The sequence below is a fragment of the Poecile atricapillus genome, chromosome 2 (assembly GCF_030490865.1).
Source record: "Poecile atricapillus isolate bPoeAtr1 chromosome 2, bPoeAtr1.hap1, whole genome shotgun sequence".
Classification (NCBI taxonomy): domain Eukaryota; kingdom Metazoa; phylum Chordata; class Aves; order Passeriformes; family Paridae; genus Poecile; species Poecile atricapillus.
In genome coordinates, this window is record NC_081250.1 from 69,537,790 (window position 1) to 69,565,295 (window position 27,506).

Consider the following 27,506-nt stretch of genomic DNA (forward strand, 5'->3'; position numbering starts at 1 on the left):
TTTACATCTGTCTTTTATAAAGTTATTCCGCAGGGTTTTTTGTTTTGTTTTTTTATTTCAAAGAAAGTAACTGCATGGAGAGTTTTATTTGGTTTATCATGATCTTTGTTGTCCATCAGTTCTCGGTCTGGCTCCCAGGATGTCCCCAACTATACTGCCCATATTGGTTTCAGGTGCAGAGCAGCCCTTTAACTGGAGCGTATGACATGAGTCCTGGTGACAAACGTGTTGGCTCTCATCCCTCTCCCCTGCAAATAATGCTTTTGTTTGCTTCACATGAGACAGCTGGATAAAGCTGAATAAAGCACAGAATAAAGGATAGGCCCATCTAGCACCTTTTGGATAATGTCCACCAAGCCTTGATTTGAATCTGTGCAAAAAGACAAGACATTGCAGTCCTGCCCAGAAAAAACTGTTATCTAGGGATCCCCTTACTATAAACCTTTTCAAGGCCAACCACTAATGCATGGCAACCCAAGTAAGCACCTCGGGTCTCATTATACAGAAAAATCTTGTGTTTAGCAATGAATTCCATACAAGCTGCATAGAAGCTGGTATTACAAGAAGTAATTGGGGTTTTGAGAAAACTGGATAAAAATGCAGTATTAATAGTAGTAAAAAGAAACAGACCTCTGCAGCATTTACAGTTCTTTTAGTATTCCAAAATCAGAAAGTGCAAAAAAACATCCCTGAGTCAGGAAAGCTGTTTCAGTTTTGTCTTTGGTATACTACATTCCTTATAAAAGGACTAGAACCAGGCGATGGGAATAAGCTCAGGATCTCCTGTAGTGATGGCTCTCACCCCATAAACACCCTAAAAGGACATCTGCTGCAATAATGTTCCAGACTAAGTGCTGGACTAGTTATTATCCAAAACCGCATATCTACACAGCATGTTCAGCAATACCTGGAACAGGCTGCCAAAGACTCCATTCAGTTCCAGGCAATTTATCAAGGACTAAATTGAAAAGACCAGAAGACAAAAGGGGAGGGCAACTAAAAATGTGCTCCAGCCTTGTCACAAGCAAGAGGAGCATCTTCTCCCCCATGGGCTGTCACCACCTGACTCTGCCCGCTGGACACCCAAGGCAAGGTCAAGCACAGAAGAAGCGCCCACAGAGCAAGTGGGATGGTTCTTGTGTCAGCAAGAACCTGGAGACCTCTGCAGCCAGGCACAGGAGGGGTTGGACATGGCAGGTGCTGTGCTTGTCTAAGCAGCTCTGTTACTCCTGCCAAGCCCAAGACCAAGGCCACAGAAGAGGGTTCAGGCACAGCTGAAAGAGACAATTAGTGCAAAAGGAGTCGTCTTGTTCCAGGGAAACGTAAATTTATTGTGTCATGGCACAATAAATGAAATGCTGCCAAGACACCTCCTCCTTAGGGACAGCAAAATCTACCACAAAACAAAATGCTGCAAGTTTTGTTGTGCCGGATGAAGAAGAGGAAGGGATGATCTGCAGTGAATTCCGGAACTCTCATTGCACAGCACGCAACGACAACCAGCCCAGTGGCAGCAGCTGCTTCAGTGCCTTCTTCATTGACTTCCACAAAGGACTTGTGAATCACTTCAGAGAGCACCAGCTGGTCGCCAGATGAAATTCCTGAAAAGTCTGCCTTCCCTGAATCAAATGCATCCAGCATTCCCATGCTCCTTAAAATAGGTTTAAGATCGTAATCTTCTTCCAGTTTAAATCTTGGTAAAGACACCTGCACGTTTGTAGACTTCATCATTTTAGGACTGATCCAAACCATCAGCTTCTCATATGTGAGTTCTTTTTCCAGCTGAGAGAAAAATCCAAATTTGCTTAATCACACTGAGAACTGAGTCAATGTTACACAAACAAAGTAGTGATTTCTATGTGTTTCTTCACATAGCACAAAACAAACATCCTTTTTCCCCTGGGTTTCACATGAAGACTGTGGGGGTTTTCATGTTTAATATGGCCATAAAAGACTCGAGATACTTTAGTAATAAACACTTTGTCCAGAGTGCCAAAGAGCCCAAACTTGTAACCTACCCTCACCACAAAAAGACACCCTCCCCTTTCTTGTAAGCCACACTCTGCCTGCCAGCTGCTCAGCACAGGAGATCTACAGAACAAGCCACAGGACTGGCAAAGAACCCACCCAAAATCCTGCTCTCCACATTCCAGAAACACCATACTGTGCCTTCACCACAACCACAGCTGACCTCTGCTCCTGAGCAGGGCCAGCTCTTCTTCCAGAGCCTCTGGCTATGGGAGCAGCACACAGCCTGAGCAGCGCTGACATAGGGGGGCAGTCACTTTGGGGACAGGGAGCAGAGGGACATTTCACCTGGCCTGGAGAACCAGCAACACAAGTGCTCTGGAACTGAACTGCATGTCTCTGTGCAATTCAGACTTTCTTCCCTGCAAGGATTCAGGCTGTCTTTGCACTCAGCTCAACTACTTACTCTTTCCAAGCCGGTGGATCCATCCTGGATTGAATCAGGGAGAAGAATGATCATGCTCAGCTCATTACCCACATATGGGAGCTCAAGGATTTTGGTCTGGAAGTCCCCAATGTAGGTCATGTTAAAATATGCCTCCTTGGACATCATCTGCACAGGTCTAGTTTCATTCTAGAAATCCAGAGATGCCAACAGTTAGTGCACAACTACTCTGCTGGTCTCAAACTATGAAGCAGGCAGACAGTTACTCAGGGCCTTTTAGGATTTCACCAAAGAGAATTGATCACACACCAAAAAGTACAACCCAACCACAGTCTTGTATAAAGCACAATGTAAATACAACGCACCATACAAAACTCAAAAGGAGATTATTCATTAGCCCTATGTCCTGTTGGTGGTGCATTTTGAAACCTGGTTCTAAGCTTGCACAGCTGCAGGGTTAGAAAATCGTACAGTGTCTCTGGATACTCCTGCCAGCTTTTTCAACACATTCCAACAAAGACAGAGCAAACTGTCAGGAAACGAGGCAGCCCAGCAGTCTCTGAAGTGCTGTCAGAGGAAGTCTAGGGTAAGCAGAAACACTCCCTTATTTAAAAGTTATAGCAACACTTTCCAATATACTTGGATTTATTTCACCACTGAGGGGGAGGGAGAGTTTCAAGACAAGCATGAGGGATTCAATCTTCCACAATGGTTGCTTTAAAAGCCAGGCAGTTAAGGAAGGCACATGACCAGTTCTTGCTCAGGACACCTGGAAAACCAACCCAGAGCTGCAGGGGATCCCGAGGGGCAGCCATGGCCTGCCCATGCCAGGGGCCAAGTCTTCCTCAAGAGCACTGATCAACTTCTGAAAACAAGTCTTGAAAGGAAATTTCTTAGACATTTCTTTTGCACTGGTTCAGGGGCAGGAATGCAGCAGGAAAGCTCTGACTGAAGAAGACGTGAACTCACAATCTTTCACACCTGTCTTTGTGCTATAGGAAAGGTTCTAGGAATTATGTGAAAGTTCAGAGAAACTCAGCAAAGAGGGTGCTCATATGAAAGGGAGAGAGCATCAGTGATCACATACAGCCTACCCAAGGGAACCCTGCTTGAAAGATTTAATTTCTTCTTAAAGGTGGTCATTTCAGACAACATCCACCTAACACTGCATGGTCAACATTTTAGCACATCATACCTTATTAATTTGGAATGGCCTTTCACTGGTACTCTGCTTGTCAAATTGCTCCTCCCAGTTGCCTTTGAAATAGATGGCATTCACCAACACAAGTCTGGTCAGAGAATTCAGAATCCCCTCTGCCAACAGGTTCTGAATTTTACCTTTATGATATAAGGGAAAAAAACACATTACTTAATATCTTGATATGGATCTAATTATTAGCCAAGATAGTACCTAACCTGCATTTAATACACAAGAGAGAAGACAATTATGTACCAGACACAGCAAAACCTCAGCATTTCAGTTCTTTCAATTCACAATCCTACATCCTGAAGCAGGTATTTACCCAAATCATGGCTGCCATTAAACACAACTGGGCACTTGGCAAAGCACTCACCTTCAGTCCTTTCCTCTACCCAGCCATTGATTTGCCTCCTGGAATCCTCCCAAGCATGCTGGAAGTCCATCTGCTCCAGGCCAGCATGGTAGGATTTCTGACTCGACTCTATAAAAGACTAACAGGCACATTCACAACAGATTTTCAGTGAGAGATTTACTCTCATTCAGATACAGGTGATCCTTACATTCTCCAAGGAAATCTGCCTGCTTTCCTTCACCTGCTTCATACAGAGCCATGAAAGTTCTGGCTGAGGATTGACTTCTGGCTGACAAGTTCCTGCTAGGATTTATACCACTTCTTTGAACTAGGAAACAGTATCATTTTTCTGGGTTATGCATTCTACTCCAAATTTCTACACTTCATTGACAGTGATGTGGGGGATTTTTCTTGGTTTTATTTTCTGCTTCTGGGACATAACACATGATTTTGTACATTTCTCTATAATACTTTTGCTTAGAGGTGTATCAACCATTCATCCCACAGCCAAACATATTAATGGATCACAGAATCATCAAACTGATGTACAAACTGATGGATTTTACCCTGCTTGGCATCACTTGTCCACTCAGAACACAAATTATTTCAAAGAGATTCTCCACCAAGCTCAGACACCACCAGGCTTTGTCAGAATCAATTGCACTCTTAGCTCTCAACACAGAAGATTTGGAAGGCAAGCCCCAAAGCCTGCCTTTGACCTCCAGAGGAAACAGGTTGCAAGTGCATTAATACTAAGACTCATAATAAATTTAATGGCTACTTACTGGAAGAAACTCCAAGGTCTTTTCTCCGTACAGCCGGTTCGCAGTTCTCAGGATGTACTTGGTGTTGGGATCATTAATTTTGGACAGAAGGAATTGATACCCATTATGAGCATCCTTGACGCTGCTCAGAGAAAGCACCTGCACAAAGACCAACATCCACAGCAGCGCTCCAACCTTCTCTAAACACACTTGCTTCAGCAAGATGGCTTTTTTAGTAAAATTATGCTTAACTTAAATACTGTCACTTGAAATCAAAACATTTTTTTCACCACACCTTCCACCTGGAGATTTTCATGCAAGGTATATCCAATGTACCCAACAAGATGTTGCACAAGTCATAAATTAGGGAGCAGCAGACTCAGCAGTCCTGATTTCCTTCCCTCAACCCAACTGCAACAGGATCACAGAATAGCTCAGGGGGGAAAGGACCTGAGGGGGGAAAGGACCTGAGGGGGGAAAGCCCTGTCCAAGCTGGGACACCAACAGCTGGTAGCTCAGACTGTGCCCAGATGCATTTTCACTAATCTCCAACTATGACAACAACAGAACTTTTTGAGAAACTTCTATAAAGTACATGGAAACAAAACTGGAGTTTATACTCTGCTCCCACATCACAAAGGAAGAAAATATCCAAATCACAGGAACCAGTTCTGCATTTAATATTCTCACTTCCCACATAAAACATATGCCAAGAGATATCTACTACCAGAGCAAAATTTGATAAAGGAATAAATCATGTTGCTATTACTAGTTAGAAATGTAGACAGTGGGCTTTTAAAGACATTTTTATCTCCCTGGCTTCACTTGCAGAACATGTATTGTATGATATTAAGCCCAAGCAAGGAAGGAAAGGAAAATAATTGATGTAGCCAACAACTGATCAATAAAAAAATTCCACAAACCTCCTAATTATATATTAAAGAAGATAAATCTCAAAAACTACAAAAAATCCCACACAACAAAACCCAGGAACCTCTGCATTCCTTACTGAACAAAGCTCATACTACAAAAACAAAGAAAATGGGTTCTCTTGATACACACACACACCAGACAAAGAGCTCCGTTCTCCCACACCACAGTGACAATCTCAGTTGAGCACAAATCCATGTCACAGGCTCTTCCTCATATGCTCCCATCAGTTGCAAACCACCAAGTTTATTTTGACCTACCTTGCTTATTTGGGCTTCTGTGCTACCTTTAGAACCCAGCAAAACCATAGACAAAGCAGAAGAAATACTAAAGGGCGAAAAGAACACATTCTGCCCACTTTTCTTCTCACACAGCATCCTTAACAGGTCCACTGCAAAAGTCGTGTTGGCTGCACAGAGGCCTTCCATGCTTCCGAGCCTGGGACATAAAACACAGAATGAGAATGGATCAAATTTACTTGGCTACCAAACAGCTGTTTCTCCCTTTCCACTCCCCAGGGTCAACTAGGCAGCAAAGGCTGGAAAATTATCAGCTCACTGCAGACTGATCTGGTGCCACAAGCACTTGAGATCCCATACTACACATTGCAATTAGTGCAGCCAATTAGAGACTGCTCCTGGATTTCAATCCCACACTGACACTGTGACATCTTTTGAGGTGATCAGGCACAGCAGCATTTTATTCACAACTTCCTGAATGAAGTTTCTCTTGACTTCACACAGAAAATCATTTCCCTTTTTAGGGTAACCAGAGCCAAGATTAGACACCTAGAGAACAGCAGAATTACCAACTCATACCTTCTCTAAGTCTATAGACCTTCAGTGGTACCTGCAGCTTGCTTCTACGTATGCACAGTGCGTTTTAAACCAGCCAGGCAGGCTGGGAGAAGCTGGCAGAATGACCTGGCCTAAAAACAAGAAGACTAACAAGAATTTCATTGTCACTGCAACATTCTCATACCAAAAAATCAAAAAAGTAATCCCCAGCCAAACCGAAAAAACACTCAACAAGAACTCCAAACAAATTGATAACCCAAACCATACCAATCACGTATCAGTTACTACATAATAGGATGTTTCTTGCCCACATCCCTAACAAACTTATTTATTACACCATGCTAATGGCATTATGTTAAATAAAAAATAAATCTTCCCATTATATAATAGGAAGGTGGAAGGATTTGTCCTGGCAAACCCACATGAAATTTCTTCAGAATCACGGACCCTGCACACTCCACACATGTCACTCACACAGCAGCTTTCCCCGCACCTCTGAAAGCAGAACCGTCAGGTTTCCTGCTTCCTTGGAGATCCAAATGCAAGGAGAGGAGGAGTCTGCATCAGAATTTACGCATTTCATGCACGGACCGCCCACAGAAATTCCGAATAGCACTGTCAGCTCTGTCCGGAAGAGACACAAGCGGCACGGCAGCTTTGCATGTTCTCTTATCAAGATCTACGCTAAAGAAAACACCGGCACCTCCCGACCCAACATCTAAACCAACAGCCCGGGGCGCGCCTTCCCTCTCCTCTCCTTACACCACCCGTGCAAGCCCTGCACCCAAACCCCTTTAGGGCCCGCAGCCCACGCTGCCCGAGAAGCTCTGCGGCTCCCGGAGCTGAGGAAAGATTTCCACCTTGCTTCCCGACACCGCCCCAGTCCCGGGGATGCCCCGCGGGCGGGGACAGGCGGAGGCTGCCCCGCCCCCTCCCGCCCCGAGCAGCCCCCGCCCGGACACACTTGTGGCCGGCCACACCCAACCCCGCCGGGCTCTGCCACAAGCCTCCTCCTCCTGCCACAGCCTGACAAATGCAATCTAGGATTGAAAAAGGCGAAAAACACCCATGCAGCGCTTGCACTTCTTTTATTATTCCAGGAACAGGACTCACAAAGCACAACCCAAAGTAAGGAAAGCAGTTGCAGCTCTGGCTTTGGTGTTAGATAGGTAAACTCTGCTGCCTAAGAAAATAGTGATAGGATAAATATGTAACAATACCGAAAAAACAAAAACTAAAGTCAAGGCTTTGTCATTCAAATATTGCATAGGCACCATGCACCATTATGTTACATTCTTTGTTAAAGGACCAGAACCAGGTGACAGTGAAGAAATCCTGGTGTCCTGGGCTGATGAAACAACGATACTTGCCCTGCAGAAACCTCTCAGGGACATCGGCTACAAAAGCATACTTTCATTCCCATTCTTGCCAAAGGGCTTCTCCAGTTATTAGCCAAACACACACATCTAGGCAGGATACTCAGCAATACCTGGAACAGGCTGCCAAACACTCCCTTCAGCTCCAGGCAATGGATCAAGGCACTAAAGGGATGAGACTGGAAGGTAAAAGGGGAGGGCAACTAAAAATGTGCTCCAGCCTTGTCACAAGCAAGAGGAGCTTCTTCTCCCCCATGGGCTGTCACCACCTGACTCTGCCCGCTGGACACCCAAGGCAAGGTCAAGCACAGAAGAAGCGCCCACAGAGCAAGTGGGATGGTTCTTGTGTCAGCAAGAACCTGGAGACCTCTGCAGCCAGGCACAGGAGGGGTTGGACATGGCAGGTGCTGTGCTTGTCTAAGCAGCTCTGTTATTCCTGCCAAGCCCAAGACCAAGGCCACAGAAGAGGGTTCAGGCACAGCTGAAAGAGACAATTAGTGCAAAAGGAGTCGTCTTGTTCCAGGGAAATGTAAATTTATTGTGTCATGGAACAATAAATGCAATGCTGCCAAGACACCTCCTCCTTAGGGACAGCAAAATCTACCACAAAACAAAATGCTGCAAGTTTTGTTGTGCCGGATGAAGAAGAGGAAAGGATGATCTGCAGTGAATTCCGGAACTCTCATTGCACAGCGATTCATCACTAGAGCTGTGGCAGCAGCTGCTTCAGTGCCTTCTTCATTGACTTCCACAAAGGACTTGTGAACCACTTCAGAGAGCACCAGCTGGTCGCCAGATGAAATTCCTGAAAAGTCTGCCTTCCCTGAATCAAATGCATCCAGCATTCCCATGCTCCTCAGAAGGGGTTTCAGATCATAATTTTCTTCCAGTTTAAATCTGGGTAAAGACACCCGCACCTTTGTAGAGTCCATCATTTCTGGATTGATCCAATCTATTAACTTCTCATATGTGAGCTCTCTTTCCAGCTGAAGAAAAAATCCAAATTTACTTAATTATAATGAGAACTGGGTCAGTGTTATACAAGCAAAATAACTGACTATGGGGTTTGTTTACACAGTGCATAAGATGCAGCTTTTTTAACCTTCTTAGTGTGCCTCACACCAAAACTACAAGTTATACCTCTCACTTGAGAATACTGCTCCTGCCAAGATCTTTACCAAATTTATTTTTTTTTGGTAGCTATAATAGGGATCAATCCCCTCCATATCAAGTTTACTTCTGTTTTATGTTAAATTGTTTGGGCTTTTTAATTTTTACTTATGGGAAAGAAAATGTAGAAGAATAAGCTAACAAGGACCCAAAGAAACCAAACCAAATTCTTCTGTTTCTTTACCAAATGTTCATCCTTCAGGTCAGTCAGCAGCATCATGGAAACAGTGTGCTCACAAACACCCTTTGCCATCAGTCTTAGAAAGCTTTATCAATAAACTCCTTGTCCAGAGTGCCAAAGAGCCCAAACTTGTAACCTACCCTCACCACAAAAGACATCCTCCCCTTTCTTGTAAGCCATACTCCACCTGCCAGCTGCTCAGCACAGGAGATCTACAGGACAAGCTACCGGACTTGCAAAGAACCCACCAAAAATCCCTCTCTCCACATTCCATCATCACCATACTCTGCCTTCACCACAACCACAGCTGACCTCTGCTCCCAAGCAGCACCAGCTCTTCTTCCAGAACCTCTGGCTACAGGAGCAGCACACAGCCTGTGTGGTGGCCAGGCCAGATCCAGTGGTCCTACCCAGGATGCCATGACTTTCCCAGCGAGAGCAGTCCCACAAGAGACAGCCTTCAGGGGGTCTCTGGTGATCCCTGGCCACTGGGTAACCTCAGCAAGGGGCAGCCTGTGGCTGCAAGTGATTTCAGGTCTGCTTACTAGATTATCCCAGGCCAACTCAGAGGTAGAGAGACAGAAGAGTTGTGTGGTGATTGCACAGAGACAGCTTGTATTGTCCAGCAGCTCTGTGAAGGGTGGCAAGGGACAGCAGCTCCCTTCTGAACTGGGCAGAAGCTGGGACTTTTATGGGGGAAAGCCAGGGTGGTTCCAGGGGCGAAAAACCAATGGGCTACAAAGGATCAGCATAGTCACCAAAGTATGGTGGGATAGCTCACCATGAGGAGAGGATGGAGGGGTATGTCTCCAGGAGAGGGTTGAGATAAGCTTATCACAGCTCCCTCAGTGCACATTCCTCCAAGGGAAAGCCTTGGTAGGCTCACCTGCCTCCACAAGTCTGAGCAGCACTGACATAGGTGGGGGGGGGGGGAAATTCAGACTCTCTTCCCTGCAAGGATTCAGGCTGTCTTTGCACTCAGCTCAACTACTTACTCTTTCCAAGCCTGTGGATCCATCCTGGATTGAATCAGGGAGCAGGATGATCATGCTCAGTTCATTACCCACATACGGGAGCTCAAGGATTTTGGTCTGGAAGTCCCCAATGTAGGTCATGTTAAAACGTGCCGTCTTGAACATCATCTGCACAGGTTTGGTCTCATTCTAGAAATCCAGAGATGCCAACAGTTAGTGTTGAGATTCTTTGCTGGCCTCAAAATATGCAGCAGGTGGCCATTTACTCAGGGCCCTTAATGATTTGAAAAAGACAACTGATCACGCACCAAAGAGCACAGACACCATGCTGGCCTTCGTACATAACTAAAAATCCTAAGATTCAGTTTTTAATTATGTCGTGGTTTAAACTAGTAATTAACAAAAAGGGGAAAAAAGGAATTATTTATTTCTTGCTGTGAGATATGGATTAAAATAAGAGCAAACCAGGCATAAAACTTAAAAGGAATAAGGAAGAGTTTATTGACAAACTACAAGAATAAGAACACCAGAATAAACTTTTAGAAAAACCTTTTCATTTCTCACTGCTCACTATTCTTTTGTTTACATGACAACAGAGACAAAAACTGTATAATTTTGATGGTTTAAACAGTTCTAATTCTTTCCATAGTCTTTTCCTCAGTTTCTGTAGAGAAACAGAAGTTCCTTTCTGTTAATTTATGGAGTTTGTCACAAGAAAACTATTTTTGTTATAGTTTCTCGTTTCTCTGATATCAGCTGCTCAGAGCTACTGTTATTAAAGCCCACCCCTCCCATTCCACATCACTCTGAAAATGTGTTATGGGTCATGAGTTTGAAGATAGCATTTTTAAGGATAAGTTAGTCAAAGGCAAAAAAGTATTCTTCATCTGCTTCTGTGAGCTTCACTAAGAAACAGTTTTTCTCATTGCCTCTCAAGGCTTCAAATTTCTCAGCACTTCACTATACCACAATTACTTCACTTATTACTTAAATTTACACTTTGAACACCTTATTCCTCTCCATACTCTATTATGAATTAAAGGGGTTTTTCTCAAGACTTCATTGTCCATTTCCATAGTTTTAACAGAAAGATATTTCAGCTTAATTAAAGCATCTCCTTAATTCTCTACCTTTCTTGAAGTCTCTTTTCTTTCTTGCCACTAGTAGTTTATAAAGTCTCTTTTCATGTTGATTACTTTCCTTTTCTCTCTCTGGATGTAAAGATTAATCTGCAAGTTTCATCTGGATAAGAAAGAGTTAAAATCTTGCCCAGGCTTTGTAGATGGTTCTGTGATTTCTGCCGGAGCAGCAGCTGAAGCTGTCTTTGATAGAAGATTCTTCATGGCTGCTCTGCAGTGTAGTTGCTGTATCAGCCTGCCGCAGGTCCAGAGCTTTTCTTCTTTACTCGGCAGTTTCCTAGTAAATTCTATTACAGCAAAACCTGCAGCTAAGCCAGGAACCGGCCTGGCCCGGCTCAGCCCGGGGCAAGCCCCCGCCGGTCCCCATCTCCCGGCCGGGAGAACGGCAGGCCCAGCCCGGCTCCCCACCCAGGCCGCATGGCCTGGGCAGAGAACGGGAGGCCAGCCGGAGCTCCGCCACTCTTCACAACCCGGAAACAAAGAAGCACCACAGACTTCTGGGTGTACACTTCAAGGTGGGGTTCACAAGTTGATTCTACTTTTCAATGGCTAAAACTGCTGTCAATTCTCAGCAATGACCGATAATTGGTCAAGAGAAAAGACTCCCAGGAGACCCCAGCAAATTTAACTTTCTTAAAGGTAAAGGAACTTTATGACAAATTACTAACGTAGAAATATCTGAGAAGATTCCTTTAAGGCAAATACGTATCCTTATCCTTTTGTTCACTTAAGAACTAGTGACAAACACTAAAGTGATCCATTAGTAAGCATGGACAATGTTCTTCCCTATAAATGAACACGTCATATCAATATATGTATTTTTAGTCCATGTGGTTCTAAGTGCTGAAATAAAGACTGAAAATATTTTAAAATATATATCCTAGAACTACCAAGAAAATTTGAGTATTAATTTGAATTCTTAAAAGTAATAAGGATAGTAAGAAAGGGAGAAATTTTATTCTCATTTTCCTTCTATGCTATCTTATTCCATTTCCACATGGAGTATCAGCTACTATTGTTTACATCATTATTTGCCTTCTTCTCAGTTTCATTGCTTTCTCCCTTCCCTTTGTGAGACTGTCACATAAGTAGCTTTTTGTTATTAAAATAATGCCATATGAATAATGCCCAGAGAGAATACGTCAGAAATTATTCTGCAGCAGCAATGATACCTAAAAAGGACAGAAAAGACACACAGCCATAGAACATCATCCAGTGAGTCATAAGAAGTGCAAGAGTCACAGGAATAATTTCACAGGACATTGGAAAGGTTCATGGGATGTCAAAGTAACTATTTGTAAGTGAACAGGACATAAAATAGTTAGCTTAAGGACTCAGTTTACACGTCAGATTTCCAATTGTTCATTGAAGACAAGGTGTCAGGAACCAAGCTACTCCAGCAGTCTCTAAAGTGCTCTTATAGAGAGTAGGGGGTGAGCAGTAACACATCCTTGTTTAAAAGTGCTAGTAGCACATAAAAGCATTCTTGGATTTATTTCACCACTGAGGGGGAGGGACAGTTTCAAGACAAGCATGAGGGCTTCAACCTTCCACCATGGTTGCTTTAAAAGCCAGGCAGTTAAGGAAGGCACATGACCAGTTCTTGCTCAGGACACCTGGAGACCAACCCAGAGCTGCAGGGGATCCCGAGGGGCAGCCATGGCCTGCCCATGCCAGGGGCCAAGTCTTCCTCAAGAGCACTGATCAACTTCTGAAAATAAGTCTTGAAAGGAAATTTGTTTGCCATTTCTTCTGCTTTGGTTCAGGGGCAGAAATGCAGCAGGAAAGCTCTGACTGAAGAAGACTTGAGTTCACAAGCTTTCACACCTGTCTTTGTGCTATAGGAAAGGTTCTAGGAATTATGTGAAAGTTCAGAGAAACTCAGCAAAGAGGGTGCTCATATGAAAGGGAGGGGGCATAAGGAATCTCATACAGGCTACCCAAGGGAACCCTGCTTGAAAGATTTAATTTCTTCTTAAAGGTGGTCATTTCAGACAACATCCACCTAACACTGCATGGTCAGCATTTTAGCACATCATACCTTATTAATTTGGAATTCCCATTCTGTGGTACTCTGTTTTTTGAACTGCTCTTCCCAGGTGCCTTTGAAATAGATGGCATTCACCAACACAAGTCTGGTCAGAGAATTCAGAATCCCCTCTGCCAACAGGTTCTGAATTTTACCTTTATGATATAAGGGAAAAAAACACATTACTTAATACCTTGATATGGATCTAATTATTAGCCAAGATAGTACCTAACCTGCATTTAATACACAAGAGAGAAGACAATTATGTACCAGACACAGCAAAACCTCAGCATTTCAATTCTTAACCCTACATCCTGAAGCAGGTGTTTACCCAAATCATGGCTGCCATTAAACACAACTGGGCACGTGGCAAAGCACTCACCTTCAGTCCTTTCCTCTACCCAGCCATTGATTTGCCTCCTGGAATCCTCCCAAGCATGCTGGAAGTCCATCTGCTCCAGGCCAGCATGGTAGGATTTCTGACTTGACTCTATAAAAGACTAACAGGCACATTCACAACAGATTTTCAGCGAGAGATTTACTCTCATTCAGCCACAGGTGATTCTTACATTCTTCAAGGAAATCTGCCTGCTTTCCTTCACCTGCTTCATACAGAGCCATGAAAGTCCTGGCTGACAAGTTCTTACTAGGATTTATACCACTTCTTTGAACTAGGCATTATTATTAAATCAAATGTCTTATGCATTCCACTACAAATTTCTGCATAAACTCATTGAAAATGATATGGCTATTTTTTTTTCTTGTTTTTATTTTACGCTTCAAGGATGTAACATATTATTTTATAAGTTTTTTCATCAGACTTTTGCTAAAAGAGATATCAACCATTCACCCCACAGCCAAATATATGAATGGATCACAGAATCCTCAAGTGTGCAGACTGATGGATTTTACCCTGCCTTGGCATATTCAGGTCACGAGTTATTTAAAAGGAAATTCTCTACCAAGTTCAGACACCAGGCTCTGTCACAATCAACTGCACTCCTGGCTCCCAGCCCAGAAAGGTTAGAAGGCAAACCCCAAAGCCTGCCTTTGACCTCCAGAGGAAACAGGTAGCAAGTGCATTATACTAGGAAATGCCACAACTATCATGGCTACTTACTGGGAGAAACTCCAAGGTCTTTTCTCCATAGAGACGGTTCGCAGTTCTGAGGATATATTTGGTGTTCGGATCATTAATTTCAGAGAGAAGGGATTGATACCCATTGTGAGCATCTTGGGTGCTGCTCAGAGAAAGCACCTGCACAAAGACAACATCCTCAGAGCTTGTACAAGTCATAAATTCAGGAGTATCATACCCACCAGTCCTGATTTTCCTTCCCTCAAGCCAAGCACTACAGGATCACAGAACAGCTCTGCTCAGAAGGGAAGGGACCTGTGGGGACAATCTGCTACAAAGCCCTGCCCAAGCTGGGACACCTACAGCTGGTAACTCAGACTGTGCCCAGATGCATTTTCACTCTCTCCAACTATGAAAACAACAGAACTTTTTGAGAAACTTCTATAAAGTACATGGAAACAAAACTGGAGTTTATACTCCACTCCCACATCACAAAGGAAGAAAACATCCGAATCATAGGGACTGGTTCTGATTTAATATTCTCACTTCCCACATAAAATATATGCCAAGAGATATCTACTACCAGAGCAAAATTTGATAAAGCAATAAATCATGTTGCTATTACCAGTTAGAAATGTAGACAGTGGGCTTTTAAAGACATTTTTATCTCCCTGGCTTCATTTGCAGAACATGTATTGTATGATATTAAGCCCAAGCAAGGAAGGAAAGGAAAATAATTGATGTAGCCACCAACTGATCAATAAAAATATTTCACGAACCTCCTAATTACATGTTAAAGAAAATAAATCACAAAAACCACAAAAAAAACACCCACAAACTAAACCCAGGAACTTCTGCATTTCATACTGAACAAAGCTCACACTAAAAAAAAAAAAAAAAAGGTTTCTCTTTACACATGTAAAAAACGAGATTCACTTTACTTAATAAATTATAAAAAAAAATTAATATAAGCAAAAAGACAATTAAAAGACAAAATAAAACAAAGGGTTGAAATGGCTGGGTGCCCCTGGCACGTTGACAGGAACACACCTGATATCTTTGGAACATTTTTTTTTATCCCCTCCTGCTGTGAGGGTTTAATGCATATTCAAACTTTTCTAAGAAGCATTTTGCATGGTTACGCCCTGAACCCGCCTCTTCAGAGCATGCTTCATATGGTTTTTATTTTTGCTGATCATCATTTTATTTGAATTTGATTTCCTTTCTTTGCAAGCGGTCAGTGCTGATAACAGTCTGGGCCCCTCATCCTGCCACCCGTGACAGCCTGGTCTCCATTGTCCTTCCGCTGATAACAGCTTGGGCCCCACTGTCTTTGCCCTCTGGGGTTTCCTTGCTTTGTACCACAAAATTCCTTTAAACTTAAAACTTGTTAGCAAGAGACAAAGTACATACATAGCCAAAAAGCATTTAACATATAAAATTCATCTTAATACTTGCGAAAGCCAATATCACAATATGGATTTATAACACACACACACACCAGACAAAGAGCTCCGCCCTCCCACACCACAGTCACAATCACGGTTGAGCACAAGTCCATGTCACAGGCTCTAAGACACATCTCTTCCTCATATGCTCCCATCAGTTGCAAACCACCAAGTTTATTTTGACCTACCTTGCTTATTTGGGCTTCTGTGCTACCTTTTGAACCCAGCAAAACCATAGACAAAGCAGAAGAAATACTAAAGGGCGAAAAGAACACATTCTGCCCACTTTTCTTCTCACACAGCATCCTTAACAGGTCCACTGCAAAAGTCGTGTTGGCTGCACAGAGGCCTTCCATGCTTCCGAGCCTGGGACATAAAACACAGAATGAGAATGGATCAAATTTACTTGGCTACCAAACAGCTGTTTCTCCCTTTCCACTCCCCAGGGTCAACTAGGCAGCAAAGGCTGGAAAATTATCAGCTCACTGCAGACTGATCTGGTGCCACAAGCACTTGAGATCCCATACTACACATTGCAATTAGTGCAGCCAATTAGAGACTGCTCCTGGATTTCAATCCCACACTGACACAGTGTGACATCTTTTGAGGTGATCAGGCACAGCAGCATTTTGTTCACAACTTCCTGAAAGAAGTTTCTCTTGACTTCACACAGAAAATCATTTCCCTTTTTAGGGTAACCAGAGCCAAGATTAGACACCTAGAGAACAGCAGAATTACCAACTCTTACCTTCTCTAAGTCTATAGACCTTCAGTGGTACCTGCAGCTTGCTTCTACGTGTGCACAGTGCGTTTTAAACCGGCCAGGCAGGCTGGGAGAAGCTGGCAGAATGACCTGGCCTAAAAACAAGAAGACTAACAAGAATTTCATTGTCACTGCAACATTCTCATACCAAAAAATCAAAAAAGTAATCCCCAACCAAACCGAAAGAACACTCAACAAGAACTCCAAACAAATTGATAACCCAAACCATACCAATCACGTATCAGTTACTACATAATAGGATGTTTCTTGCCCACATCCCTAACAAACTTATTTATTACACCATGCTAATGGCATTATGTTAAATAAAAAATAAATCTTCCCATTATATAATAGGAAGGTGGAAGGATTTGTCCTGGCAAACCCACATGAAATTTCTTAAGAATCACGGACCCTGCACACTCCACACATGTCACTCACACAGCAGCTTTCCCCGCACCTCTGAAAGCAGAACCGTCAGGTTTCCTGCTTCCTTGGAGGTCCAAGTGCAAGGAGAGGAGGAGTCTGCATCAGAATTTACGCATTTCATGCACGGACCGCCCACAGAAATTCCGAATAGCACTGTCAGCTCTGTCCGGAAGAGACACAAGCGGCACGGCAGCTTTGCATGTTCTCTTATCAAGATCTACGCTAAAGAAAACACCGGCACCTCCCGACCCAACATCTAAACCTGACTCGATCTTCTCGAGTGTGGCCCGGCTAGCTCAGTGATGAGGTTTCTCTTCACTCAAGTTTCGAGCCAGCATATGTTTGTGGGGTTCACTGATTTTCTTCAAGAATCCAAGTCTATAGAGAGAGTAAAGAAATCAGGGGGGGACTCTCTCTCTGGTTTGCATTCCACAGTTTATTTCTGTGAAGGGGAATCCAAAGGACGAGAGACAAAGGATTTGGGGTCTGCGGGGTTTCTTTTAACAGCGTTTCTCGGAGGGAGGGAGGGAACATCAGAGAGAGAACCAATTATTTTTCTCAGTACATCTTACAAACTTTCTACAAATCAAGGTTACACACACCAAGACAAGAAATAACAGACACCAACTTTTTCAAATGCCCACGGAGGTGTAGGAGTATTCTCCACAGAGGGGGAGAGAGGGGGGGGCTTGGTTTCCTGGCAACACAGGGGGGAAAGAAAGGGAAGGTAAGCATGCCCTCTCAGCTTCCATAGCTCAGAGGCATTCTGGGACGGGAAAAACAAAGTTACAAACTTCCGTGTTGGAAAGAAGGGTCTCTCTTCTCCCAACCCCGTGCTTTCCTGGGCTAAAGAAACTTCAAGCAGCTGGAAATGCCAGCACGGTCTTCTCTTTACTCTATCCGGCCTCTCGCCGTGGAGCTGGGGAGAGAAACTTCAGTAACCATGGTAACTTGACGCCAGGTCAACAATCAGGAGAAAGAGAAGCTGGGGTGGGGGGGGGGGGTGGGGGGGGGGGAAATCACAACTAAAAGATGGGAAAAAATACTTTCCAAGCTATCAACTACAACATAAACCAACAGCCCGGGGCGCGCCTTCCCTCTCCTCTCCTTACACCACCCGTGCAAGCCCTGCACCCAAACCCCTTTAGGGCCCGCAGCCCACGCTGCCCGAGAAGCTCTGCGGCTCCCGGAGCTGAGGAAAGATTTCCACCTTGCTTCCCGACACCGCCCCAGTCCCGGGGATGCCCCGCGGGCGGGGACAGGCGGAGGCTGCCCCGCCCCCTCCCGCCCCGAGCAGCCCCCGCCCGGACACACTTGTGGCCGGCCACACCCAACCCCGCCGGGCTCTGCCACAAGCCTCCTCCTCCTGCCACAGCCTGACAAATGCAATCTAGGATTGAAAAAGGCGAAAAACACCCATGCAGCGCTTGCACTTCTTTTATTATTCCAGGAACAGGACCCACGAAGCACAACCCAAAGTAAGGAAAGCAGTTGCAGCTCTGGCTTTGGTGTTAGATAGGTAAACTCTGCTGCCTAAGAAAATAGTGATAGGATAAATATATAACAATACTGAAAAAACAAAAACTAAAGTCAAGGCTTTGTCATTCAAATATTGCATAGGCACCATGCACCATTATGTTACATTCTTTGTTAAAGGACCAGAACCAGGTGACAGTGAAGAAATCCTGGTGTCCTGGGCTGATGAAACAACGATACTTGCCCTGCAGAAACCTCTCAGGGACATCGGCTACAAAAGCATACTTTCATTCCCATTCTTGCCAAAGGGCTTCTCCAGTTATTAGCCAAACACACACATCTAGGCAGGATACTCAGCAATACCTGGAACAGGCTGCCAAACACTCCCTTCAGCTCCAGGCAATGGATCAAGGCACTAAAGGGATGAGACTGGAAGGTAAAAGGGGAGGGCAACTAAAAATGTGCTCCAGCCTTGTCACAAGCAAGAGGAGCTTCTTCTCTCCCATGGGCTGTCACCACCTGACTCTGCCCGCTGGACACCCAAGGCAAGGTCAAGCACAGAAGAAGCGCCCACAGAGCAAGTGGGATGGTTCTTGTGTCAGCAAGAACCTGGAGACCTCTGCAGCCAGGCACAGGAGGGGTTGGACATGGCAGGTGCTGTGCTTGTCTAAGCAGCTCTGTTACTCCTGCCAAGCCCAAGACCAAGGCCACAGAAGAGGGTTCAGGCACAGCTGAAAGAAACAATTAGTGCAAAAGGAGTCATCTTGTTCCAGGGAAACGTAAATTTATTGTGTCATGGCACAATAAATGCAATGCTGCCAAGACACCTCCACCTTAGGGACAGCAAAATCTACCACAAAACAAAATGCTGCAAGTTTTGTTGTGCCGGATGAAGAAGAGGAAGGGATGATCTGCAGTGAATACCGGAACTGTCGTTCCACGGCGCTTCATCACTGCTGTTGCAGCAGCTGCTTCAGTGCCTTCTTCATTGACTTCCACAAAGGACTTGTGAACCACTTCAGAGAGCACCAGCTGGTCGCCAGATGAAATTCCTGAAAAGTCTGCCTTCCCTGAATCAAATGCATCCAGCATTCCCATGCTCCTCAGAAGGGGTTTCAGATCATAATCTTCTTCCAGTTTAAATCTGGGTAAAGACACCCGCACCTTTGTAGAGTCCATCATTTCTGGATTGATCCAATCTATTAACTTCTCATATGTGAGCTCTCTTTCCAGCTGAAGAAAAAATCCAAATTTACTTAATTACAATGAGAATTGGGTCAGTATTATACAAGCAAAATAACTGACTATGGGGTTTGTTTACACAGTGCATAAGATGCAGCTTTTTTAACCTTCTTAGTGTGCCTCACGCCAAAACTGCAAGTTATACCTCTCACTTGCCTCACTGCTCCTGCCAAGATCTTTACCAAATTTTTTTTTTTTGGTAGCTATAATAGGGATCAATCCCCTCCATTTCAAGTTTACTTCTGTTTTATGTTAAATTGTTTGGGCTTTTTAATTTTTACTTATGGGAAAGAAAATGTAGAAGAATAAGCTAACAAGGACCCAAAGAAACCAAACCAAATTCTTCTATTTCTTTACCAAATGTTCATCCCTCAAGTCAGTCAGCAGCATCATGGAAACAGTGTGCTCACAAACACCCTTTGCCATCAGTCTTAGAAAGCTTTATCAATAAACTCCTTGTCCAGAGTGCCAAAGAGCCCAAACTTGTAACCTACCCTCACCACAAAAGACATCCTCCCCTTTCTTGTAAGCCACACTCCACCTGCCAGCTGCTCAGCACAGGAGATCTACAGGACAAGCTACCGGACTTGCAAAGAACCCACCAAAAATCCCTCTCTCCACATTCCATCATCACCATACTCTGCCTTCACCACAACCACAGCTGACCTCTGCTCCCAAGCAGCACCAGCTCTTCTTCCAGAGCCTCTGGCTACAGGAGCAGCACACAGCCTGATGGCCAGGCCAGGTCCAGTGGTCTGACCTGGGATGCCATGACTTTCCCAGCGATAGCAGTCCCACAAGAGACAGCCTTCAGGGAGTCTCTGGTGATCCCTGGCCACTGGGTAACCTCAGCAAGGGGCAGCCTGTGGCTGCAAGTGATTTCAGGTCTGCTTACTAGATTATCCCAGGCCAACTCAGAGGTAGAGAGACAGAAGAGTTGTGTGGTGATTGCACAGAGACAGCTTGTATTGTCCAGCAGCTCTGTGAAGGGTGGCAAGGGACAGCAGCTCCCTTCTGAACTGGGCAGAAGCTGGGACTTTTATGGGGGAAAGCCAGGGTGGTTCCAGGGGCGAAAAACCAATGGGCTACAAAGGATCAGCATAGTCACCAAAGTATGGTGGGATAGCTCACCATGAGGAGAGGATGGAGGGGTATGTCTCCAGGAGAGGGTTGAGATAAGCTTATCACAGCTCCCTCAGTGCACATTCCTCCAAGGGAAAGCCTTGGTAGGCTCACCTGCCTCCACAAGTCTGAGCAGCACTGACATAGGTGGGGGGGGGAAAATTCAGACTCTCTTCCCTGCAAGGATTCAGGCTGTCTTTGCACTCAGCTCAACTACTTACTCTTTCCAAGCCTGTGGATCCATCCTGGATTGAATCAGGGAGCAGGATGATCATGCTCAGTTCATTACCCACATATGGGAGCTCAAGGATTTTGGTCTGGAAGTCCCCAATGTAGGTCATGTTAAAACGTGCCTCCTTGAACATCATCTGCACAGGTTTGGTCTCATTCTAGAAATCCAGAGATGTCAACAGTTAGTGTTGAGCTTCTTTGCTGGCCTCAAAATATGCAGCAAGTGGCCATTTACTCAGGGCCCTTAATGATTTGAAAAAGACAACTGATCACACACCAAAGAGCTCAGACATCATGCTGGCCTTCGTACATAACTAAAAATCCTAAGATTCAGTTTTTAATTACTAATGTAGAAATGTCTGAGAAGATTCCTTTAAGGCAAATACGTATCCTTATCCTTTTGTTCACTTAAGAACTAGTGACAAACACTAAAGTGATCCATTAGTAAGCATGGACAATGTTCTTCCCTATAAATGAACACGTCATATCAATATATGTATTTTTAGTCCATGTGATTCTAAGTGCTATAACAAAGACTGAAAATATTTTAAAATATATATCCTAGAACTACCAAGAAAATTTGAGTATTAATTTGAATTCTTAAAAGTAATAAGGATAGTAAGAAAGGGAGAAATTTTATTCTCATTTTCCTTCTATGCTATCTTATTCCATTTCCACATGGAGTATCAGCTACTATTGTTTACATCATTATTTTCCTTCTTCTCAGTTTCCTTGCTTTCTCCCTTCCCTTTGTGAGACTGTCACATAAGTAGCTTTTTGTTATTAAAATAATGCCATATGAATAATGCCCAGAGAATACATCAGAAATTATTCTGCAGCAGCAATGAGACCTAAAAAGCAAAAGCAAAAGAAAAGACACACAGCCGTAGAAGATCATCCAGTGAGTCATAAGAAGTCAAGAGTCACAGGAATAATTTCACAGGACGTTGGAAATGTTCATGGGATGTCAAAGTAACTATTTGTAAGTGAACAGGACATAAAATAGTTAGCTTAAGGACTCGGTTTACACGTCAGATTTCCAATTGTTCATTGAAGACAAGGAGTCAGGAACCAAGCTACGCCAGCAGTCTCTAAAGTGCTCTTGTAGAGAGTAGGGGGTGAGCAGTAACACATCCTTGTTTAAAAGTGCTAGTAGCACATAAAAGCATTCTTGGATTTATTTCACCACTGAGGGGGAGGGACAGTTTCAAGACAGGCATGAGGGCTTCAACCTTCCACAATGGTTGCTTCAAAAGCCAGGCAGTTAAGGAAGGCACATTTCCAGTTCTTGCTCAGGACACCTGGAGACCAACCCAGAGCTGCAGGGGATCCTGAGGAGCAGCCATGGCCTGCCCATGCCAAGGGCCAAGTCTTCCTCAAGAGCACTGATCAACTTCTGAAAACAAGTCTTGGAAGGAAATTTGTTTGCCATTTCTTTTGCATCGGCTCAGGGGCAGGAATGCAGCAGGAAAGCTCTGACTGAAGAAGACTTGAGTTCACAAGCTTTCACACCTGTCTTTGTGCTATAGCATAGGTTCTAGGAATTATGTGAAAGTTCAGAGAAACTCAGCAAAGAGGGTGCTCATATGAAAGGGAGAGAGCATCAGTGATCACATACAGCCTACCCAAGGGAACCCTGCTTGAAAGATTTAATTTCTTCTTAAAGGTGGTCATTTCAGACAACATCCACCTAACACTGCATGGTCAGCATTTTAGCACATCATACCTTATTAATTCGGAATTGCCTTTCTCTGGTACTCTGTTTGTTGAATTGCTCTTCCCAGTTGCCTTTGAAATAGATGGCATTCACCAACACAAGTCTGGTCAGAGAATTCAGAATCCCCTCTGCCAACAGGTTCTGAATTTTACCTTTATGATATAAGGGAAAAAAACTCATTACTTAATACCTTGATATGGATCTAATTATTAGCCAAGATAGTACCTAACCTGCATTTAATACACAAGAGAGAAGACAATTATGTACCAGACAAGCAAAACCTCAGCATTTCAGTTCTTTCAATTCACAATTCTACAACCTGAAGCAGGTGTTTACCCAAACCATGGCTGCCATTAAACACAACTGGGCATGTGGCAAAGCACTCACCTTCAGTCCTTTCCTCTACCCAGCCATTGATTTGCCTCCTGGAATCCTCCCAAGCATGCTGGAAGTCCATCTGCTCCAGGCCAGCATGGTAGGATTTCTGACTTGACTCTATAAAAGACTAACAGGCACATTCACAACAGATTTTCAGCAAGAGATTTACTCTCATTCAGACACAGGTGATCCTTACATTCTCCAAGGAAATCTGCCTGCTTTCCTTCACCTGCTTCATACAGAGCCATGAAAGTTCTGGCTGAGGATTGACTTCTGGCTGACAAGTTCTTACCAGGATTTATACCACTTCTTTGAACTAGGAAACAGTATCATTTTTCTGGGTTATGCATTCTACTCCAAATTTCTACACTTCATTGACAGTGATGTGGGGGATTTTTCTTGGTTTTATTTCCTGCTTCTGGGACATAACACATGATTTTGTACGTTTCTCTATAATACTTTTTCTTAGAGGTGTATCAACCATTCATCCCACAGCCAAACATATTAATGGATCACAGAATCATCAAACTGATGTACAAACTGATGGATTTCACCCTGCTTGGCATCACTTGTCCACTCAGAACACAAATTATTTCAAAGAGATTCTCCACCAAGCTCAGACACCACCAGGCTTTGTCAGAATCAATTGCACTCCTAGCTCTCAACACAGAAGATTTGGAAGGCAAGCCCCAAAGCCTGCCTTTGACCTCCAGAGAAAACAGGTTGCAAGTGCATTAATACTAAGACTCATAATAAATTTAATGGCTACTTACTGGAAGAAACTCCAAGGTCTTTTCTCCGTACAGCCGGTTCGCAGTTCTCAGGATGTACTTGGTGTTGGGATCATTAATTTTGGACAGAAGGAATTGATACCCATTATGAGCATCCTTGACGCTGCTCAGAGAAAGCACCTGCACAAAGACCAACATCCACAGCAGCGCTCCAACCTTCTCTAAACACACTAGCTTCAGCAAGATGGCTTTTATAGTAAAATTACTCTTAACTTAAATACTGTCACTTGAAATCAAAACATTTTTTTCACCACACCTTCCACCTGGAGATTTTCATGCAAGGCATATCCAATGTACCCAACAAGATGTTGCACAAGTCATAAATTAGGGAGCAGCAGACTCAGCAGTCCTGATTTCCTTCCCTCAAGCCAAGCACTACAGGATCACAGAATAGCTCAGGGGGGAAAGGACCTGTGGGGACAAAGCCCTGTCCAAGCTGGGACACCAACAGCTGGTTGCTCAGACTGTGTCCAGATGCATTTTCACTATCTCCAACTATGACAACAACAGAACTTTTGGAGAAACATCTATAAAGTACATGGAAACAAAACTGGAGTTTATACACCACTCCCACATCACAAAGGAAGAAAACATCCGAATCACAGGGACTGGCTCTGCATTTAATATTCTCACTTCCCACATAAAACATATGCCAAGAGATATCTACTACCAGAGCAAAATTTGAAAAAGGAATAAATCATGTTGCTATTACCAGCTGGAAATGTAGACAGTGGGCTTTTAAAGACATTTTTATCTCCCTGGCTTCATTTGCAGAGCATGTATTGTATGATATTAAGCCCAAGCAAGGAAGGAAAGGAAAATAATTGATGTAGCCACCACTGATCAATAAAAAAATTCCACAAACCTCCTAATTATATATTAAAGAAGATAGGTCTCAAAAACTACAAAAACCCCACACAACAAAACCAAGAACCTCTGCATTTCATACTGAACAAAGCTCACACTACAAAAACAAAGAAAATGGGTTCTCTTGACACACACACACACCAGACAAAGAGCTCTGCTCTCCCACACCACAGTGACAATCACAGTTGAGCACAAATCCATGTCACAGACTCTTCCTCATATGCTCCCATCCAATGCAAACCACCAAGTTTATTTTGACCTACCTTGCTTATTTGGGCTTCTGTGCTACCTTTTGAACCCAGCAAAACCATAGACAAAGCAGAAGAAATACTAAAGGGCGAAAAGAACACATTCTGCCCACTTTTCTTCTCACACAGCATCCTTAACAGGTCCACTGCAAAAGTCGTGTTGGCTGCACAGAGGCCTTCCATGCTTCCGAGCCTGGGACATAAAACACAGAATGAGAATGGATCAAATTTACTTGGCTACCAAACAGCTGTTTCTCCCTTTTAAACTCCCCAGGGTCAACTAGGCAGCAAAGGCTGGAAAATTATCAGCTCACTGAAAGAAGTTTCTCTTGACTTCACACAGAAAATCATTTCCCTTTTTAGGGTAACCAGAGCCAAGATTAGACACCTAGAGAACAGCAGAATTACCAACTCTTACCTTCTCTAAGTCTATAGACCTTCAGTGGTACCTGCAGCTTGCTTCTACGTGTGCACAGTGCGTTTTAAACCGGCCAGGCAGGCTGGGAGAAGCTGGCAGAATGACCTGGCCTAAAAACAAGAAGACTAACAAGAATTTCATTGTCACTGCAACATTCTCATACCAAAAAATCAAAAAAGAAATCCCCAACCAAACCGAAAGAACACTCAACAAGAACTCCAAACAAATTGATAACCCAAACCATACCAATCACGTATCAGTTACTACATAATAGGATGTTTCTTGCCCACATCCCTAACAAACTTATTTATTACACCATGCTAATGGCATTATGTTAAATAAAAAATAAATCTTCCCATTATATAATAGGAAGGTGGAAGGATTTGTCCTGGCAAACCCACATCAAATTTCTTCAGAATCACGGACCCTGCACACTCCACACATGTCACTCACACAGCAGCTTTCCCCGCACCTCTGAAAGCAGAACCGTCAGGTTTCCTGCTTCCTTGGAGGTCCAAATGCAAGGAGAGGAGGAGTCTGCATCAGAATTTACGCATTTCATGCACGGACCGCCCACAGAAATTCCGAATAGCACTGTCAGCTCTGTCCGGAAGAGACACAAGCGGCACGGCAGCTTTGCATGTTCTCTTATCAAGATCTACGCTAAAGAAAACACCGGCACCTCCCGACCCAACATCTAAACCTGACTCGATCTTCTCGAGTGTGGCCCGGCTAGCTCAGTGATGAGGTTTCTCTTCACTCAAGTTTCGAGCCAGCATATGTTTGTGGGGTTCACTGATTTTCTTCAAGAATCCAAGTCTATAGAGAGAGTAAAGAAATCAGGGGGGGACTCTCTCTCTGGTTTGCATTCCACAGTTTATTTCTGTGAAGGGGAATCCAAAGGACGAGAGACAAAGGATTTGGGGTCTGCGGGGTTTCTTTTAACAGCGTTTCTCGGAGGGAGGGAGGGAACATCAGAGAGAGAACCAATTATTTTTCTTAGTACATCTTACAAACTTTCTACAAATCAAGGTTACACACACCAAGACAAGAAATAACAGACACCAACTTTTTCAAATGCCCACGGAGGTGTAGGAGTATTCTCCACAGAGGGGGAGAGAGGGGGGGGCTTGGTTTCCTGGCAACACAGGGGGGAAAGAAAGGGAAGGTAAGCATGCCCTCTCAGCTTCCATAGCTCAGAGGCATTCTGGGACGGGAAAAACAAAGTTACAAACTTCCGTGTTGGAAAGAAGGGTCTCTCTTCTCCCAACCCCGTGCTTTCCTGGGCTAAAGAAACTTCAAGCAGCTGGAAATGCCAGCACGGTCTTCTCTTTACTCTATCCGGCCTCTCGCCGTGGAGCTGGGGAGAGAAACTTCAGTAACCATGGTAACTTGACGCCAGGTCAACAATCAGGAGAAAGAGAAGCTGGGGTGGGGGGGGGGGGTGGGGGGGGGGGGAAATCACAACTAAAAGATGGGAAAAAATACTTTCCAAGCTATCAACTACAACATAAACCAACAGCCCGGGGCGCGCCTTCCCTCTCCTCTCCTTACACCACCCGTGCAAGCCCTGCACCCAAACCCCTTTAGGGCCCGCAGCCCACGCTGCCCGAGAAGCTCTGCGGCTCCCGGAGCTGAGGAAAGATTTCCACCTTGCTTCCCGACACCGCCCCAGTCCCGGGGATGCCCCGCGGGCGGGGACAGGCGGAGGCTGCCCCGCCCCCTCCCGCCCCGAGCAGCCCCCGCCCGGACACACTTGTGGCCGGCCACACCCAACCCCGCCGGGCTCTGCCACAAGCCTCCTCCTCCTGCCACAGCCTGACAAATGCAATCTAGGATTGAAAAAGGCGAAAAACACCCATGCAGCGCTTGCACTTCTTTTATTATTCCAGGAACAGGACCCACGAAGCACAACCCAAAGTAAGGAAAGCAGTTGCAGCTCTGGCTTTGGTGTTAGATAGGTAAACTCTGCTGC

At 44.3% G+C, this 27,506-nt stretch overlaps 3 protein-coding genes across 13 annotated transcripts; all 3 read right to left on the reverse strand.

Annotated features, from left to right (window-relative positions):
- Positions 1–975: 975 nt before the first annotated feature.
- LOC131575173 (serpin B6-like) lies at positions 976–7,368 on the reverse strand. 3 transcript variants are annotated; one of them, XM_058830221.1, is made up of 8 exons: positions 6,951–7,368; positions 6,479–6,603; positions 5,921–6,098; positions 4,752–4,889; positions 3,988–4,105; positions 3,609–3,751; positions 2,435–2,602; positions 976–1,782 (listed from the first exon to the last, which is right to left on the reverse strand). In XM_058830221.1, exons 3-8 carry the CDS (start codon positions 6,086–6,088, stop codon positions 1,378–1,380), a joined length of 1,140 nt encoding a protein of 379 aa, XP_058686204.1. In that variant the 5' UTR covers positions 6,089–6,098; positions 6,479–6,603; positions 6,951–7,368; the 3' UTR covers positions 976–1,377. The 3 variants fall into 3 exon arrangements, with proteins under 3 accessions (XP_058686204.1, XP_058686206.1, XP_058686205.1); XM_058830223.1 differs by lacking the exon at positions 6,479–6,603; XM_058830222.1 differs by lacking the exon at positions 6,951–7,368 and having other exon boundaries at positions 6,479–6,875.
- Positions 7,369–7,526: 158 nt separating this feature from the next.
- On the reverse strand, positions 7,527–18,295 carry LOC131575174 (serpin B6-like). Of its 4 annotated transcripts, XM_058830225.1 has the most exons (9): positions 18,116–18,295; positions 17,073–17,303; positions 16,601–16,725; positions 16,041–16,218; positions 14,447–14,584; positions 13,709–13,826; positions 13,339–13,481; positions 10,180–10,347; positions 7,527–8,819 (listed from the first exon to the last, which is right to left on the reverse strand). In XM_058830225.1, the coding sequence occupies exons 4-9, from the start codon at positions 16,206–16,208 to the stop codon at positions 8,418–8,420; spliced, it is 1,137 nt and encodes a 378-aa protein (XP_058686208.1). In that variant the 5' UTR covers positions 16,209–16,218; positions 16,601–16,725; positions 17,073–17,303; positions 18,116–18,295; the 3' UTR covers positions 7,527–8,417. The 4 variants fall into 4 exon arrangements, with proteins under 4 accessions (XP_058686208.1, XP_058686211.1, XP_058686210.1 ...); XM_058830228.1 differs by lacking the exon at positions 17,073–17,303 and having other exon boundaries at positions 18,252–18,273; XM_058830227.1 differs by lacking the exon at positions 18,116–18,295 and having other exon boundaries at positions 16,601–16,710; positions 17,073–17,091.
- A 173-nt stretch (positions 18,296–18,468) lies between these two features.
- Positions 18,469–27,206, reverse strand: LOC131575176 (serpin B6-like). Of its 6 annotated transcripts, none has more exons than XM_058830234.1 (9): positions 27,048–27,181; positions 26,004–26,234; positions 25,532–25,641; positions 25,129–25,306; positions 23,981–24,118; positions 23,217–23,334; positions 22,839–22,981; positions 21,103–21,270; positions 18,469–19,750 (listed from the first exon to the last, which is right to left on the reverse strand). In XM_058830234.1, the coding sequence occupies exons 4-9, from the start codon at positions 25,294–25,296 to the stop codon at positions 19,352–19,354; spliced, it is 1,134 nt and encodes a 377-aa protein (XP_058686217.1). In that variant the 5' UTR covers positions 25,297–25,306; positions 25,532–25,641; positions 26,004–26,234; positions 27,048–27,181; the 3' UTR covers positions 18,469–19,351. The 6 variants fall into 6 exon arrangements, with proteins under 6 accessions (XP_058686217.1, XP_058686214.1, XP_058686215.1 ...); XM_058830231.1 differs by having other exon boundaries at positions 25,532–25,656; XM_058830232.1 differs by having other exon boundaries at positions 25,532–25,656; positions 25,985–26,234.
- Positions 27,207–27,506: the final 300 nt, after the last annotated feature.

Bases quoted from the DNA above. Each gene is read 5' to 3' on its own strand.
- LOC131575173 (XM_058830223.1), bottom strand. From the start codon at position 6,088: ATGGAAGGCCTCTGTGCAGCCAACACGACTTTTGCAGTGGACCTGTTA. The intron at 4,106-4,751 runs GTAAGTAGCCAT...TGTGCCTGTTAG, and splicing joins AGACCTTGGAGTTTCTTCCA to TCTTTTATAGAGTCGAGTCA. The intron at 1,783-2,434 runs GTAAGTAGTTGA...TTTTTCTCTCAG, and splicing joins GATCCACCGGCTTGGAAAGA to CTGGAAAAAGAACTCACATA.
- LOC131575174 (XM_058830225.1), bottom strand. From the start codon at position 16,208: ATGGAAGGCCTCTGTGCAGCCAACACGACTTTTGCAGTGGACCTGTTA. The intron at 13,827-14,446 runs GTAAGTAGCCAT...TGTGCCTGTTAG, and splicing joins AGACCTTGGAGTTTCTCCCA to TCTTTTATAGAGTCAAGTCA. The intron at 10,348-13,338 runs GTATGATGTGCT...CTGGATTTCTAG, and splicing joins GGGAATTCCAAATTAATAAG to AATGAGACCAAACCTGTGCA.
- LOC131575176 (XM_058830236.1), bottom strand. From the start codon at position 25,296: ATGGAAGGCCTCTGTGCAGCCAACACGACTTTTGCAGTGGACCTGTTA. The intron at 23,335-23,980 runs GTAAGTAGCCAT...TGTGCCTGTTAG, and splicing joins AGACCTTGGAGTTTCTTCCA to TCTTTTATAGAGTCAAGTCA. The intron at 22,982-23,216 runs GTGAGTGCTTTG...TATATCATAAAG, and splicing joins GGTAGAGGAAAGGACTGAAG to GTAAAATTCAGAACCTGTTG.